General features: G+C 46.4%; 1 protein-coding gene across 14 annotated transcripts in view; it reads left to right on the forward strand.

The window, feature by feature from the left end:
- The window catches only part of ZNF532 (zinc finger protein 532), a 72,390-nt gene that overhangs the window by 47,386 nt on the left and 10,559 nt on the right, over nt 1-14,445 (forward strand). For all 14 annotated transcript variants that reach the window (XM_053295985.1, XM_053295987.1, XM_053295992.1 and 11 more), the window contains 3 exons: nt 149-311; nt 5,622-5,900; nt 10,939-11,051. In XM_053295985.1, coding sequence (XP_053151960.1) covers nt 149-311; nt 5,622-5,900; nt 10,939-11,051 — 555 coding nt within the window. The remainder of the gene's footprint in view (nt 1-148; nt 312-5,621; nt 5,901-10,938; nt 11,052-14,445) is intronic.

Consider the following 14,445-nt stretch of genomic DNA (forward strand, 5'->3'; position numbering starts at 1 on the left):
AGAATCTTCAAGAGGCTGAGTCTCCACCAATGTCTAGCATTGCCCTGTAAGATAATTTTTGTGAAGAACAGCACTTTAATGAATGAGTTGCAAGACATCAGTAACCACAATGACTGACATTATTTCCTCAACTTCCTTTTGTTTTTAGAATAATATACAAATGTTCCATGTGCGACACAGTGTTTACCCTGCAGCCTTTGCTGTATCGCCACTTTGACCAACACATCGAAAACCAGAAGGTGTCTGTTTTTAAGTGTCCAGACTGTTCTCTTTTGTATGCACAGAAGCAACTCATGATGGATCATATCAAGGTGTGTGGGCATCAGATTTTGTTGATACATTGCATACAATAATAATTAAAAGTTAGCCAACTGTTGTACATGGAAGCCACCAAAGCAAGCTGGCTCATAAATTCAGAACTTCAAAATAAAGTAATGGACATATGAAGCTGCTTAATACTGAGTCAAACCATTGATTCATCTGGTGCTATCTGCTCTGATTGGTGGTGTCTCTCCGAGAGTCTCGGACAGAGGTCTTTCATAGAAACATAGGAAGCAGCCATATACCAAGTTAGACCATTGGTCCATCTAGCTCAGTATTGTCTAACCAGGGGTTCTCAATGTTGGGTCTCCAGATGTTATTGGACTTCAACTCCCATAATCTCCTGCCCCAGTGGCCTTTGGGAGTTGGAGTCCAATCACATCTGGGAGTCCAATTATGGGAGTCCAATTATGGGAGTTGAAGTCCAATCACATCTGGGGACCCAATGTTGAGAATCCCTGGTCTACGCAGACTGGCAGTGGCATCTCCAAAGTTACAGGCAGGAGTCTCTCTGAGCCATATCTTGGAGATGCCAGGGAGGGAACTTGGAACCTTCTGCATGCAAGCATGCAGGTGCTCTTCCCAAAGCAGCCCCATCCCCTAGGGGAAGATCTTGTAGTGCTCAAATGCAAACCAGGGTGGACTCTGCTTAGCAAAGGGGACAATTCATGATTGTTACCACAAGACCAGCTCTGCTCCTAAAAACTTTCCTAGTCTTGCTTCTCCCCCTCGCCCCCATACCTTTTATTTTTAATGTTTGCAAAAATCTATGAAAGAAAATAAATTACAAAAAGTAAGATAGAGCTCAGCTCAGGAACAAAAACAACATTTCTTCTTATTATTATTATTACTTTATTTAAACCAACCTTTCAAGTGTTATATACATAGGGTTTTTAGGATCTTTTAATGTCAGATACTGAGGACTGAGCTTGGACCTTATGCATGCAAAAACTGTTCTCTGCCTCTGGGTATGGCCCGAAAAACTGCTAACAAAGAGCTAATGATACCTAGCATGTTTTTAAGTAAGTTTTACAATCAGATTCATCTCCCTCCCCCCCGCCCCTAGGACTTTTGCTTTTAACCTATTGGTTTTCCCGCAGTGGTTTCCTAACAGGGGTTCCTCCAACGAATAGCTCTGTGTGCGCACATGTGTGTTGGGTGTGTTCCAGGACTCATGGAGTGAGGCCCAGCAGACCCCATGTGAACTGAGGGTGTGCCCTAACTATGCTCCAGAATTCTCTGCAATGCAGAGGTCTGTGGCAGACAAGTCAATATGGAGAGCTTCTCTTTGGTTTATAAAGTCTGAAAACCACTGATTTACCTCATTGATTATGCCATTGTAAATAATTTCTGTGCTCAACTCTAGGTGCTGGTTCTTACCTGATATACCCCAAGCATCTTAGCTCCAGGCTACTTAAGGGAGTTTCTCCCCTACAAGCTCCTTTGTGCTCCCAAGTTATATGGTATTTGATTTCAGCTGTAATCAGCTATCGATTGGGTGTTAGGCCCCAGAAGTCACAGGCTAGCAGTCAATAGCAGGAGTCAGAAGCCAGAACTTATAAGAGCTGTTGTTGCAAAGGCAAAGTCTCAGCCTGTACAGGAAGCCAATGCCCAGCCTGGGTAGGCAGAGTCACTATGGAGCTCAGGAACTCTTCATTTGGGTTCAGATGTAATGACGGCACAGGAGGTTGCTGCCGCTCTGGGAGTGCACATCCCCCCTCATCCCCATGCGAGACCCTATATCTGTTGTCGCTTCCGATGTTCTGAAATGGGTTGTGTCGAACAAACGCACCGATCTTGGCCTATCCTGCCCTACTTGGGGCACAGAACCAGACATCTGTAACTTAGATTTGAAGAGAGGGACAAATGTCCAGTTCTGTACTGCAAGTAGGCAGGCTAGGCTGAGATGGTGGTTTGTACAACACACTCAATCTTGCCATTTCACAACCAGCGATGGGAGCAGAGGGTTGTGGGGTGGGTGGGCTCCTGGGCGGTGGCAACCTCCAAAGCCACTGTTACATCTGAACCTGGGGAATGCTCCAAGATGCAGCCTCAGTGGCTCATCACACAGGGCAGCATTTCGGAGTTCCATGGGTTCCTGGTCACTGGCGGAGGAAGCCAGCTGGTGGCCTGAGTTCCTCCTGCCATTGGCCCCCACCCCTGTGTCTGATGTCAGATGCAGGGGGTGGGGCTGGGGCGCCAGGTGTGGCCTCTGATTGGTGGCGGCCTGGATTCTTCTGGTTACCCGTCTGCTTAATGGTGGCTCCGCCCCTTTTCTTGGTACTAGCACCAGTAGCTCTTGAAACATAAGAGCAGCCCTACTGGATCAAGCCCAAGGCCTGCCTAGTCCAGCATCCTGTTTCACACAGTGGCCCACCAGGTGCCTCTGAGAAGGCCACATGCAAGAAGTGTGGTAATACCTTTGTTCTTGCTGTTGCTCCCCTGCAACTGGCATTTTACCTCTGAGGCTGGAGGTGGCCTATAGCCACCAGACGAGTGAGTTGCCATTGATAGATCTGTTCTCCATGAATTTGTCTAAGCTCTTTTTAAAGCTATCCAAGCTAGTGGCCATCACCACATCCCATAGATTAATTATGCACTGTGTGAAGAAGTACTTCCTTTTGTTGGTCCTAAATTTCCTCCTTTCATTGACCCCTGGTTTCAGTGTTGTGAGAGAGGGAGACAAATTTATCTCTGTCAACTCTCTCTATTCCATACATAATTTTATACACCTCAATCATGTCTCCCCATAGTCGCCTGTTTTCCAAGGTAAAGAGCCCCAGACAGGGGCGTAACTACCATTAGGCAAGGGGAGGCGGCTGCCTGGGGGCCCCCACGCCTCGAGGAGCCCCCCAGAGGCAAGTCACATGTGAAGTGAGTGTGTGTGTATCAGCGAGGGGCCCATTTTAAAATTTTGTCTCTGGGCCCACTCCAGCCTCATTACGCCCCTGGCCCCAGATGTTGTAGCCTTGCCTCATAAGGAAGGTGCTCCAGGCCCCTGATAATTTTGGTTGTCCTCTTCTGCACCTTTTCCAGTTCTACACTGTCCTCCTTAAGATACAGTGACCAGAACTACACACAGTACTCAAAACTGCCACACCATAGATTTGTACAAGGGCATTATGATATTAGCATTTTTATTTTAAATCCCCTTCCTAATTATTCGTAGCATGGAATTGGCCTTTTTCACACTGCCACACACTGAGTCGACACTTTCAATGAGTAGTGTCCACCATGACCCCAAGATCTCAATCCTGGCCAGTTACTGACAGCTCAGACCCCATCAGTGTATATGTGAAGTTGGGGTTTCTTTCTTACCCCCAATATGCATCACTTTACACTTGCTTACATTGAACTGCATTTGCGTTTTGTTGCCCAGTTTGGAGATATCCTTTTGGAGCTCCTCACAATCCTTCTTGGATTTCACTACCCTAAATAGTTCAATGTCATCTGCAAATTTGGCTACTTCACTGGTTATCCCAACTTCTAGATCATTTATGAACAAGTTAAAGAGCACTATTCACCTTAAGTGGCACAGTGGGGAAATGCTTGACTAACAAGCAGAAGGTTGCCGGTTCGAATCCCCACTGGCATGTTTCCCAGACTATGGGAAACACCTATATCGGGCAGCAGCGATATAGGAAGATGCTGAAAGGCATCATCTCATACTGCAAGGGAGATGGCAATGGTAAACCCCTCCTGTAGTCTACCAAAGACAACCACGGGGCTCTGTGGTCACCAGGAGTCGAAATCGACTTGATGACACACTTTAACTTTAAAGAACACTGATCCCAGTAGAGATCCCTGGGGGACCCCACTTCTTACTTCCCTCCATTTTGAAAACTCTCAATTTATTACTACTCTCTTTCAGATTCCCAGTAGCTCTTGGGGATGGGGCCTTAACTCAGTGGTAGAGCATCTGCTTTTCATGCAGAGGCTCCCAGGTTCAGTCCCTGGCAGCATCTCCAGGTATGGCTGGGGTAAACTCCTGCTTGAAAGCTTGGAAAGCTACCAGTCAGTGTTGAGCTGTATAGACCAGTGGTCTGGCGTTGTATAAGGCAGATTCCTATGTCCAGATGCCCCTTGAGACTGCAAGTTGGGGAACAAATATTTGAATAATCCCCTGCTAACTGAGCCAAGAGGCCCCCTTTAAAAGTGATGATTCTCTTTATTGAGCAGGGGGAGAGCAACTGGCTCTATCCTACCCCAGCACAGCATCCCTCCAGTGGCTGTTGCTGGTGGCTGTCTTAGGGTTTTTTTTTAGATTGTGAGCCTTTGGGGACAGGGAGCCATTTTATTTATTTATTTCTATGTCAACTGTTTTGGGAACTTCTGCTGAAAAGCGGTATATAAATATTCATCGTATTCTTATTCGTAAAAATCCTATACCTGGAATATGAGGGCTAGCCTAGAATTTTTCTTCTTGGCATACCAGTTTTCTGTGCCCAGGAGGTTTTGTTCGTTTGTTTCCTTTTTAATGAGGAAAAGAAACCCGAAACTTGTAATTCGACCACCTGTTATCTGAAGTGGTACAGTCAAGTGTATTGCTTGATTCCACTGGTATGCCTTTGGTCCCGTTGAGTTAATGTCACTCAACTTCCAAACAACTGCATTTAGGCTTTCAACCTTGTCAGGTGATCTATTTTTCCGTCCCACTTTTTAGCTCTTTGCCATCAAATAATTTTAAATAGGACAAAATACATTTTTTTAAAGCCTTAATTCCTTTTGTAAAGCAGACCAAACAGCAGCAAAACAAACGAGAAAAACTAAAAGATCCTCTTCCTTCACTTATCCAGGAAAAAAGCCTGGAGAAAAGTAATAGTTTTTACTAGCCCTCTCGAGGAGGAGCGGGATTTCTTGTGGGCGGGGGAGTTCTGGAATCTGGGTGCAGGTACAGAAAAGGCTCTGTCTTGTGTGAGTTATTAGAAAGGTAGGTTCAGACGCATTTCAAGGTGGCATGCCTGTTCTTCAGAGGAAGAACTTCATAAAGCAGGATGCATACATTCTCAGAAGCTAAGTTATGCATCCTGCTTTTTGAAGTTGTTCCCCTGATACCACCTCGAAACACGTCAGGACCTATCTGTGGACTATTCTTGCTTTCTTCTCTTGTTTCTCTCCTGTGCTCATCAACCATGCCTCTGATGGCATTGGCAGGTGGAGCAGAACTTCCCTGGAAGATCTTAAGAGGCAGACAGAATTATGCAGGGTGGTTCTTAATATACAGTGTTCTCTCTAACGTCACTTATCTCTAACACATATGTCATTTGTGTGTGTCCTCTTTTAAAATCTATATATTTTAGTCTATGCACGGGACACTGAAAAGCGTCGAGGGGCCTCCAAACCTGGGTATCAGCCTGCCACTGAGCACAAAACCCACCACACAGAACTCGGTCAGCCACAACAAAGAAGATCCCAAATCTGTCAACGGAACTGAAAAGACAGAGAAGAAATCCCCCTCCCCTGTGAAGAAAGCAGATCCCAAAAAAGTACCAAATCCAGGCTGGACGTGTTGGGACTGTGATCGGCTGTTTACTCAAAGAGATGTTTACATATCCCACATGAGGAAAGAACACGGAAAGGTAAATTGTAACTTTAGCTGTTGTGTTTAAAGAGAGAACGCTAAGATTAGATCCAGGCTGTTCTCCAGAGGTGGTGGTTACGGCTGTCGGCCGTTGAAAGAATCTGTTGCTATTGATCATCTATCTTTGGACTGAGTTGGAGAGGAAAGTGCTCATGACAGAATGTTCACCTCAGATTTAGATGGCTAGGAATTGTGGGAGTTGTAGTCAACAACATCTGAAATTCCCTGTTAGAGGGAACACTGCTGGGGACCACCTCCCCCCCCCCAGAAGCCCCCTTGAATGAGGTAGTCATTCTATACCATGAGGTAGACATTCTCTGATGAGGGGCTTCTCACTAAAAAAAATAAAATAAAGGAACCCCCCAGTGTTAGAGGTCATCATGTGATGCTGTTCTCGGAGCTTCTGGGGTGGGAGGGAGAGATGGTAGCTGCCAATATGCTATTGGGGTAGTGAGTTTTGCCCAAGCAGCCCGACCACAAATATTGCTCTGTCACCCCTCAACCCCTCTCCCATATACTTTCATAGGTTTCAGATGAGTCTCCAAAAATGAGAAGGGCACATTTGGGGCCGGCACGAAAAGATTTTGCTGAATCATCCTTAAATTTATCATTTACACTTACATATTGCCAGAGTCTCAAGATACTGTGAGGCTATTCTCACAACCAGGAGGCACCGGGCTAAGGGAACCGGGCTAAGGCCTCCTGGTGGTGTGCTGTCATGGGAGCCGCATGGCCCCTGGCAGCAAACCTCACAAAATACCCCTCCTCTTAAACGAGGTTAGCGGAGCGAGCACTCCGCTAATCCCGTCTAGTTGATTGTGTGCCGCTGTGGCGACACACAAGTAGACCCCACAACTGGGAGGCTACAACAAGCCTCCTGGCCTCAGGGGTCTCCCTGGGATGCCCTGCGCACTTGTGTGGGGTATCCTGGGATTTCTGGGGGCCGGGTGGCCCCCGATCCCTGCCGCCCCTACTGGCTCTATGACGGAGCCGGTAGTTGTGTGGGCGGCCGCCCAGGCTGAGCTCCCTGCTCATCTGCTGGTATCCCGTTCTCCCTGCAGAGCCCGGATCGTGTGTAGAGCCTCAGTAAGTGTAAGTTTGAAATACTGAAAGAAGTGTGAGGAGTTTAATCATAAAAGCTGCCAGTTCTTGTTGGAAAATGCTAATGTTCATACTTTCTTTTTCATTCACTCTTAGAATAATATACCAGAACCAAAATAATCTCAAAAACCAGTGTGCTCTGAAATTTGAGCCAGTGAAGATTTCCTCCAGCTCTTTTGTTGATTTGTATCTGCTAATTCAACCAATTAGATTCGTATTGTTGAATGACAATGCACCTAAGAATTGATGAGGTTCTGTGATTGCTTATAATCAGCAGAGTTCTTATACTTCAAGTCCCTCTTTCCTACCTTTTATAATCGGAGTCTCATTTTGGTCTTTCCTCTTCTCATACCCTTTCAAACATTTTTCATTGATGCGTTTTGGTTTAGACATTCTTTAAAATAAAAAAAAAGCATAGGGGATGGGAAGGGGGAGCAAGGAGGTTCTCCAAAAACCCTAAAACTGTTCTAATAGTAAGGAAGTGATATAGTACAGGACAAATCACACCATAGGATTCTTCATGTGGAAATCGGTTCTTAGTCTTTTGTCATGGTTTGCTTTCCTTGCTTACAAATTGTGTTGATCGTTTGGGAATGCGCCATAAGTCCCACTAAAAATTTACCCAGAAAGAGCCACTCCAGCCAGACTGTTGGCTTGCAAGGGCTTGACCAATGATACCATTCTCAGGACTAATGTATGTATCCATTGCATATGACCAACCACCATCGTTTGCAGTGGCAACTCCAAGTGGCGAAACAAATTGTCCAGAAATAAGTTTAGCATGAGAGAGGTGCTTGTCCGCAGCCTGCCAGGAAGGTTTTCATCTGACCTGGAAACTCTGCCGTGTGACCCTCATATCTTAAAAGCTGGCTGTGGTGACTGTAACAGAGAGTATTCTGCACATGCTTAGGTGTACTCTCACCTGTATTGCTAGCTCACATCAGCCAGTATGACCTCTGGCCATTGCAGCTGGGGATTATGGGTTATCCTAGTCAACAACATCTGGGGATCCCTGAACACTGGCTGACATCCTGACTGACAAAGTGTGTGTGTAAGGAGGGCCTGCAGGGATGTGCCGAGAGCCCTCACAGAATGGCCGCAATCCCCCCTCATGTGCATATGCAAGAAAGCCAATGCTTCCAAGTGCTGCTTGCACTCTGAATGTGCTCTGCCCAATAGAAACCAGTTGCAGACCACTTCCTGACTGCTTGGAAGTGTTAGCCCCCATGCGTAACAGTGCGCATGCAGGAGGCCTGGGGCAGTTGTGTAAGGCTCCAGGCGTCTCAGTGCAGACCCTCCTTACACGTGCGCCTTGTTAGGCAGGATGTAAGCTCTGGGCCAAGTTCTAGAAATCCCTGGCTCAGGTTGACTTTGACATCATTAGACAACATATGCCCCAGACCAGCCAATCCCCTGAATTTGTGCAGAATGACATCCACTGGGTGTACACCAATATCAGTCTGTTGTCATAAGGCCTGCATTTGATTCTTTCTGCTGAAGGGCTTTCAGAGTAGTAAAATTAAAAAGGGGGGGGGGGAGAGAGAGAGAAAGCTCATAATTTTTCATTGCTGATATTCGAAACAAACCCCTGGGCATGAGTAAAACTAATAAAAATCATGTCCGTTTTGGTGCCTGAGGTAGGAGCGGGGAGGAAGCAACACACACCAAATGGGAAATATCGTGAAAATGTAATAAGTGTTGGTAGAGACAGGGGGTTGGGAAACACTCGCAACAACCAGGATCTCTTGGGTGATAGATGCTGTAATGAAACACCCATGGAGCAGCTTCCCAAAACAGAAGCTGAATTAAAAGTGGGGCCAGAGTAGGATACATTCATGTAGATGGATTGATGGCTCCAATATTCCCTCTGCATTGCTGCTTCCTGGATTTTTGACAGAATTTGCCAGCAATCCTCAAGCCACTTGCAGCCAGATTCTCAGGGCTGGTTGACATAGATCTTCAAACACCCAGCCTGGTACTGATTCTCTGGCTGCTGTGTATAATTTGTTTTGGGCTCAGCTAAGGCAGCCTTGCAAAGAGGGCTTAAGATTCTTGCTTGATTGCACTTAGCATTTATATAGCGCTTCAGTGCATTTTGTGTGTTATTCTTCAGAATTACACAGTGGCAGACATCCTGACTAATGTTGTCCTTGTGCCACAACGTTGCTCCAGTGCAAGAAGGTGCGAAGTCACGGGGATGCCTGAAGTTTCACTGCGAAACATATGAGGTGGTCATAGGTTGTGTGTCTTGTGCAAGTGCAAACATGCTTGCCAGCAGAACACTAGCCTGGAACACAAGCACCAGATTTAGTGCAGCAGCCTTGCACTAGTACAACATCCTTGTGCAAGCACAAGCCAGTCTGTCGGCCAGGGTTGTCATCCTCCTATTGCTGTTGAGAGCGTGTGGCTTGCCTAAGCCACTGAGTGAGCTCATGGTAGAGGCGAGATATGGACTGGAGACTGTCATGATTCATAAACTCAGTCATTTAGTCACTAGGCTGCCGGTCTCTTCACTCAGTGACTGTGCACTGAGTGACTGTGCACTTTTGCAGTGCACTGAGTCTAGGAAACTCCCAGGTCCAAAGCAAGCAATGGCAGCATTTGACCTCTGCACTTGTCAGCCTCACTAGAGGAGCCTAAACTGGTCCTAAAATAAAACTGCTTCTAAAACAAAAAGTTTTAGGACCAGTTAAGAGCTTGTTTTTTGGGTTTGTTTTACATTTTATATCCCGCTCTTCCTTCAAGGAGCCCAGAGTGGTATACTACATACTTAGGTTTCTCTTCACAACAACCCTGTGAAGTAGGTTAGGCTGAGAGAGAAGTGACTGGCCCGGAGTTACCCAGCAAGTATCAAGGCTGAATGGGGATTTGAACTCGGGTCTCCCCAGTCCTAGTCCAGCACTCTAGCCACAACACCACGCTGGCGGGAGGAGGAGGAGGAGGAGGATGACGACTTCTTCCTTTTCTGGATTAGAACACTCCCCCATCTAGGCTAGCATTCATGTTCAGCCACCAACCTGTCAGAAGCTTCTGGGAATTCCTAAAGCAGGACAGGAAGGTGATAACTTGTCCATTTGTTAATTTTAAGCATCTCATAGTCCAAGGAATTCTGCCTCTGTATGTGGATGTTATCATGGCTAATATACTATCATTACAATATATGATCATGGCTAATAACCATTGTTCCATCCCCTGCTTGCCTAATTATCATGACTAACAGCCCTTACCCATTATCATGGCTAATAGTTATTGCCCTGTCCCTACTTTCCTTGAATATAGGAGATTATTGCTGCAGGTAGACTAGTCCTCTGAGGCAGGCTGGTGCACGAAGTCCAGGGCGGAGGGCTGGTCTACCTGCCGATCCCAATCAGTAGACCAACTTTCCTGTTTTTCTGGGGAGAGCTGGTCTACCAATTAGGTTGTTGTGTAGACCAGCCCTCTGCTCTAGACTCGGTGCATTGGCCTGCTTTGGAGGACCAGTCTACCCACTGACCCCAATTGGTAAACCAGCTGTCCCTGGAAAAATGGGCCTCAAAATGGCGCTTGAAACACTCAAATTGATTTGAGTGATTCAAGGTCGATTTGTCAAAACAGCCGGCTGTTTCAGTGAATCGATTTGACGATTTTGCTATTTGTGTTGAGCTCGAAACAAATTGCAAAAATCCGTTTCGTGCACACCTCTACAAATGAGACAGTTAAATCAGAACTAGTTCCAGGGTAGCCGTTATTCTCATTGCTCTCTAGAAATAATTCTCTGTATACAGCCTTGCTCCCTCTTGTGGACACATTGCTTTGAAACAGTTCTAGGATGTGTCACCTTTGTAACACTGCTGTAGAAAGATAGCGGATGTTTGTAAAATTGTAGATCCTGGCATTACTGTCCAACTTGACTTTCCCCCCCTTAGATCCTAATCCTGTGTTTCCTTTTGTTGCAGCAAATGAAGAAGCATCCTTGTCGGCAATGTGACAAATCTTTCAGTTCGTCACACAGCCTTTGCCGCCACAACCGTATCAAGCACAAAGGCATTAGGAAAGTGTATACTTGCTCGTAAGTTCTACTTTTAAAGGTTTTTCCCCCTTTAAAGTATTGAAGAGAGACAGACTTGTTGGCACTTGAGAATGGAATTTCCTGCTTGTGTTTATTAATGTAATTTTTGTAATGCCCTTCTTCCGGTGAAGTCAGCATGGCATGCAAGGGGGTTATGTATCTGAAATTACTGACAGAGTTGATGGAATCTCCTCTTTAGAGGAGAGGACTTTGGACCTTTTACCCTCTGGGAACTGTTTCCAGTTTTCTCTGTCTGCTGCAGAACCCTTATATGTCTGCCATGGAAACTGCAGAGGATTATGGGGCAGCTTCTAAGGTGCATTATCAGTGTGTGCATAGTGGTGACAGTCAAGCAGAACTGGAAGCATGCCCTAGAACAGGGCAGCACAACTACAACTTCCATCATCTTCAGCCAAAGTGGTCAGGAGTCAGGCATGATGGGAGTTGTAGCCCAGCATCTGCAGAAGAATCCAAGTTGTTCAGCTCGGCCCTAGAATCTGATGGATCACTGTGGGAAACAGGTTGCTGGACTAGATAGCCCTGATCCAGAAAGGCTGTTCTTACGTCCTAATGCACCCATCTCTTCCCTGTGGCTGTTTGTTTGCAGAGGAAGATTGGTAGTGACATTTTATTTTGGAACCTCTGGTTAGCATCCATGGAAAGAGTAATCAGAACACTCTTTGAAAATCTCTACTTTAGAGAATATTCCTAAGACCCATCTGTGAGGAGTCGCTTTGTCTTTCTAGTTGAATGGTTCAGAAAATGCTAGGAGGCTTGTGGAGTCAGACTACAGTCCAGATAATGTCCTGAGAAACTGCACTTCCAAAGACCTCTCTCGTCATGTAGAGCCAAAACAGAAAGAAGGGGGCATTTGCCTAGTATCACAGATTTTGGGAGAGGAAGATCAATTGGAGCTGTAGCTCGGTGGTAGAACTTCTGCTTTTCATGCAGAAGGTCCCAGGTTCAGTCCCTGGCAGCATCTCCAGGTAGAGCGGAGAAAGACTCCTACCTGAAACCTTGGAGAAGCTACTGCCAGCCCATGTAGATAATGCGGAGATAGATGAACCAGTGGTCTGACTCGGTATAAGGCAGCTTCCTGTGTTCCTATGATAAAGGCTTGCTGCTATCGATATTTGCAAGGCCAAGCATTTCAGTAGCTTTTCAAAATAGCCTCTCTCTTCTGTGATCGGCATCTTCTCCCAGCAAAGCTATGTAATTGTAATGCTGACCAGACCTTTTTGGTGCTACTCAGCATCTAGAGTTAATAGTGTACATTGGCATAAAAATTCAACTTCTTTGAAAGAAAGTAGCAAAGGCTATTAGGTGACAGAACATAAGAATAGCCCTGCTGGATCTAGCCTATCTAGTCCAGCATCCTGTTTCATGCAGTGGCCCACCAGATGCTTCTGGGAAGCTCACAGGCAAGATGATAGATACAGAGCAGGTTCAGACACCACACAGAACATGGTTTATTTCATCTGGTCTAAGGAGGAAAGCTGGTCTTGTGGTAGCAAGCATGAATTGTCCCCTTTGCTAAGCAGGGTCCACCCTGGTTTGTATTCAAATGGGAGACTACATGTGAGTACTGTAGGATATTCCCTTTAGGGCAGGCCTGCTCAACTTCGGCCCTCCTGCAGATGTTGGCCTACAATTCCCATAATCCCTGGCTATTGGCTGCTGTGGCTGAGAATTATGGGAGTTGTAGTCCAAAAACAGCTGGGGGGCTTAAGTTGAGCAGGCCTGCTTTAGGGGATGGGGCTGCTCTGGGAAGAGCATCTGAATGCAGAAGGTTCCAAGTTCCCTCCCTGGCATCTCCAAGATAGGGCTGGGAAATACTCCTGCAAACTTGGAGAAGCCGTTGCCAGTCTGTGGTGATAATCCTGAGCTAGAAGGACCAATGGTCTGACTCAGTATATGGCAGCTGCCTATGTTCTTAACCCATGCCAGTCAACTAACCATGGTTTATTTCAAGCAGTCAGTCGTGATATGAACCCAAAGTTCAAAGTTTGTTTGTCCTAACCATGATCTTGCATAATATGGTCTTGCAAGGTAGGAAGATCACCTGGGTAGCTTTTCCTCCTACCTTGCTTCCACACAATCACTTCTACCCAGGTTTTCCTCTTACCTTGCTTCCACACAACCAAAAATTGGGAGCACAAGCAGCTTCCAAACCCAGGTAGAACAGTTTTCGCTTGTTTGAATGACCTCGATGTCAGGTTCCTTCAGTTGTCTGACATCCTCCACCTAACTTCAGGGGTAGGTTACTGTCCGGCGAGGTCAGCTGTCCTTACCTCCGAGGACGGAGTGGTGAGGGGGCCCAAGGCGACAGGGACGGGTGGCAGCCGGGGAGAAGTGGATGAAAGACTGCCAACGGTCAGGGACTCGATTCCAGTGGAAGAGGAGCAGAGCCCTGTAAAGGCCAAAGGGGAGGTGTGTGAGGATGACATCATCAGCACGCCTCCTGAAGGGAGGTGGTCTGAGCAGGAGGAGGGAAAACAGGGAGAGGCATTGGCAGCAGCTGTGAAGGGTAGACAATTACAGGGAATAAAGAGGGGCGTTGGCCCCATAATTGGGGGTGGACGATGCATAGCCTGTGAGGAGGCATATAAGGAGCTGTCCAGGGATGAGAGGCTGGCTGGTGGAGAGTGTCAGGGGCCCCAGAGAGGAGCAGACACAAGGAGCAAGCAGCCTGGGACGGAGGAGGAAAAGGGTGATGCTCAACCCCCTCGCTGTCTGTGCTCTGAGGCCAGACCTGATAAGCCTAGCCGGGCTTGGTAAAGGGGACAGGGATGTGTAGCCAGACAGTTACAAATATCATGCAAATGTCAGGCAGCGGAGGGAACCTGACGTTGTCAAACCGACACTCGTGGCTTCGGATGACACAGAAGAGTGGAATATGCCAGAGGTGTGTGCTTCCTCCTTACTTGCTGCCTTTATGTACGAAGCCACCCAGAGTTAAAACTAACCACAGCTCCACGAGTTCAGACAAAACTAAGATCAGATATTTTCAGTCTGCTCCTCTAGGGCGTGAAGAGACAGTGGGAGCACACAAACGTGTGGTGCTCTAAGGCTTGTTTATTAGAAGGTTGTTTGAACCTACACAATACCTATAACCAGGCTTGAATGCATAATCAGGTTTTGGGAAGGTATTGAAAAATATAATCAGATTAAGGCATATCATGAAAATTGGATTCAGTTTTTAATGTATTGGAATAGATGTCACAAACACACTGTTCCCGAGGAAGCAATGATGATTTGAGACTGTTGTTATAATATTTTATGGTATTTAAAATTTAACAGTATGTTTGCTCCAAAGGAAATTGGGCATGGGTGATATTTTGTAATAGTTATGGCCCTTCTTATTAATTATTGGAGGGACTGTACGGCTGTGTTA

The sequence above is a fragment of the Hemicordylus capensis genome, chromosome 2, assembly GCF_027244095.1.
Source record: "Hemicordylus capensis ecotype Gifberg chromosome 2, rHemCap1.1.pri, whole genome shotgun sequence".
Classification (NCBI taxonomy): Eukaryota; Metazoa; Chordata; class Lepidosauria; order Squamata; family Cordylidae; genus Hemicordylus; species Hemicordylus capensis.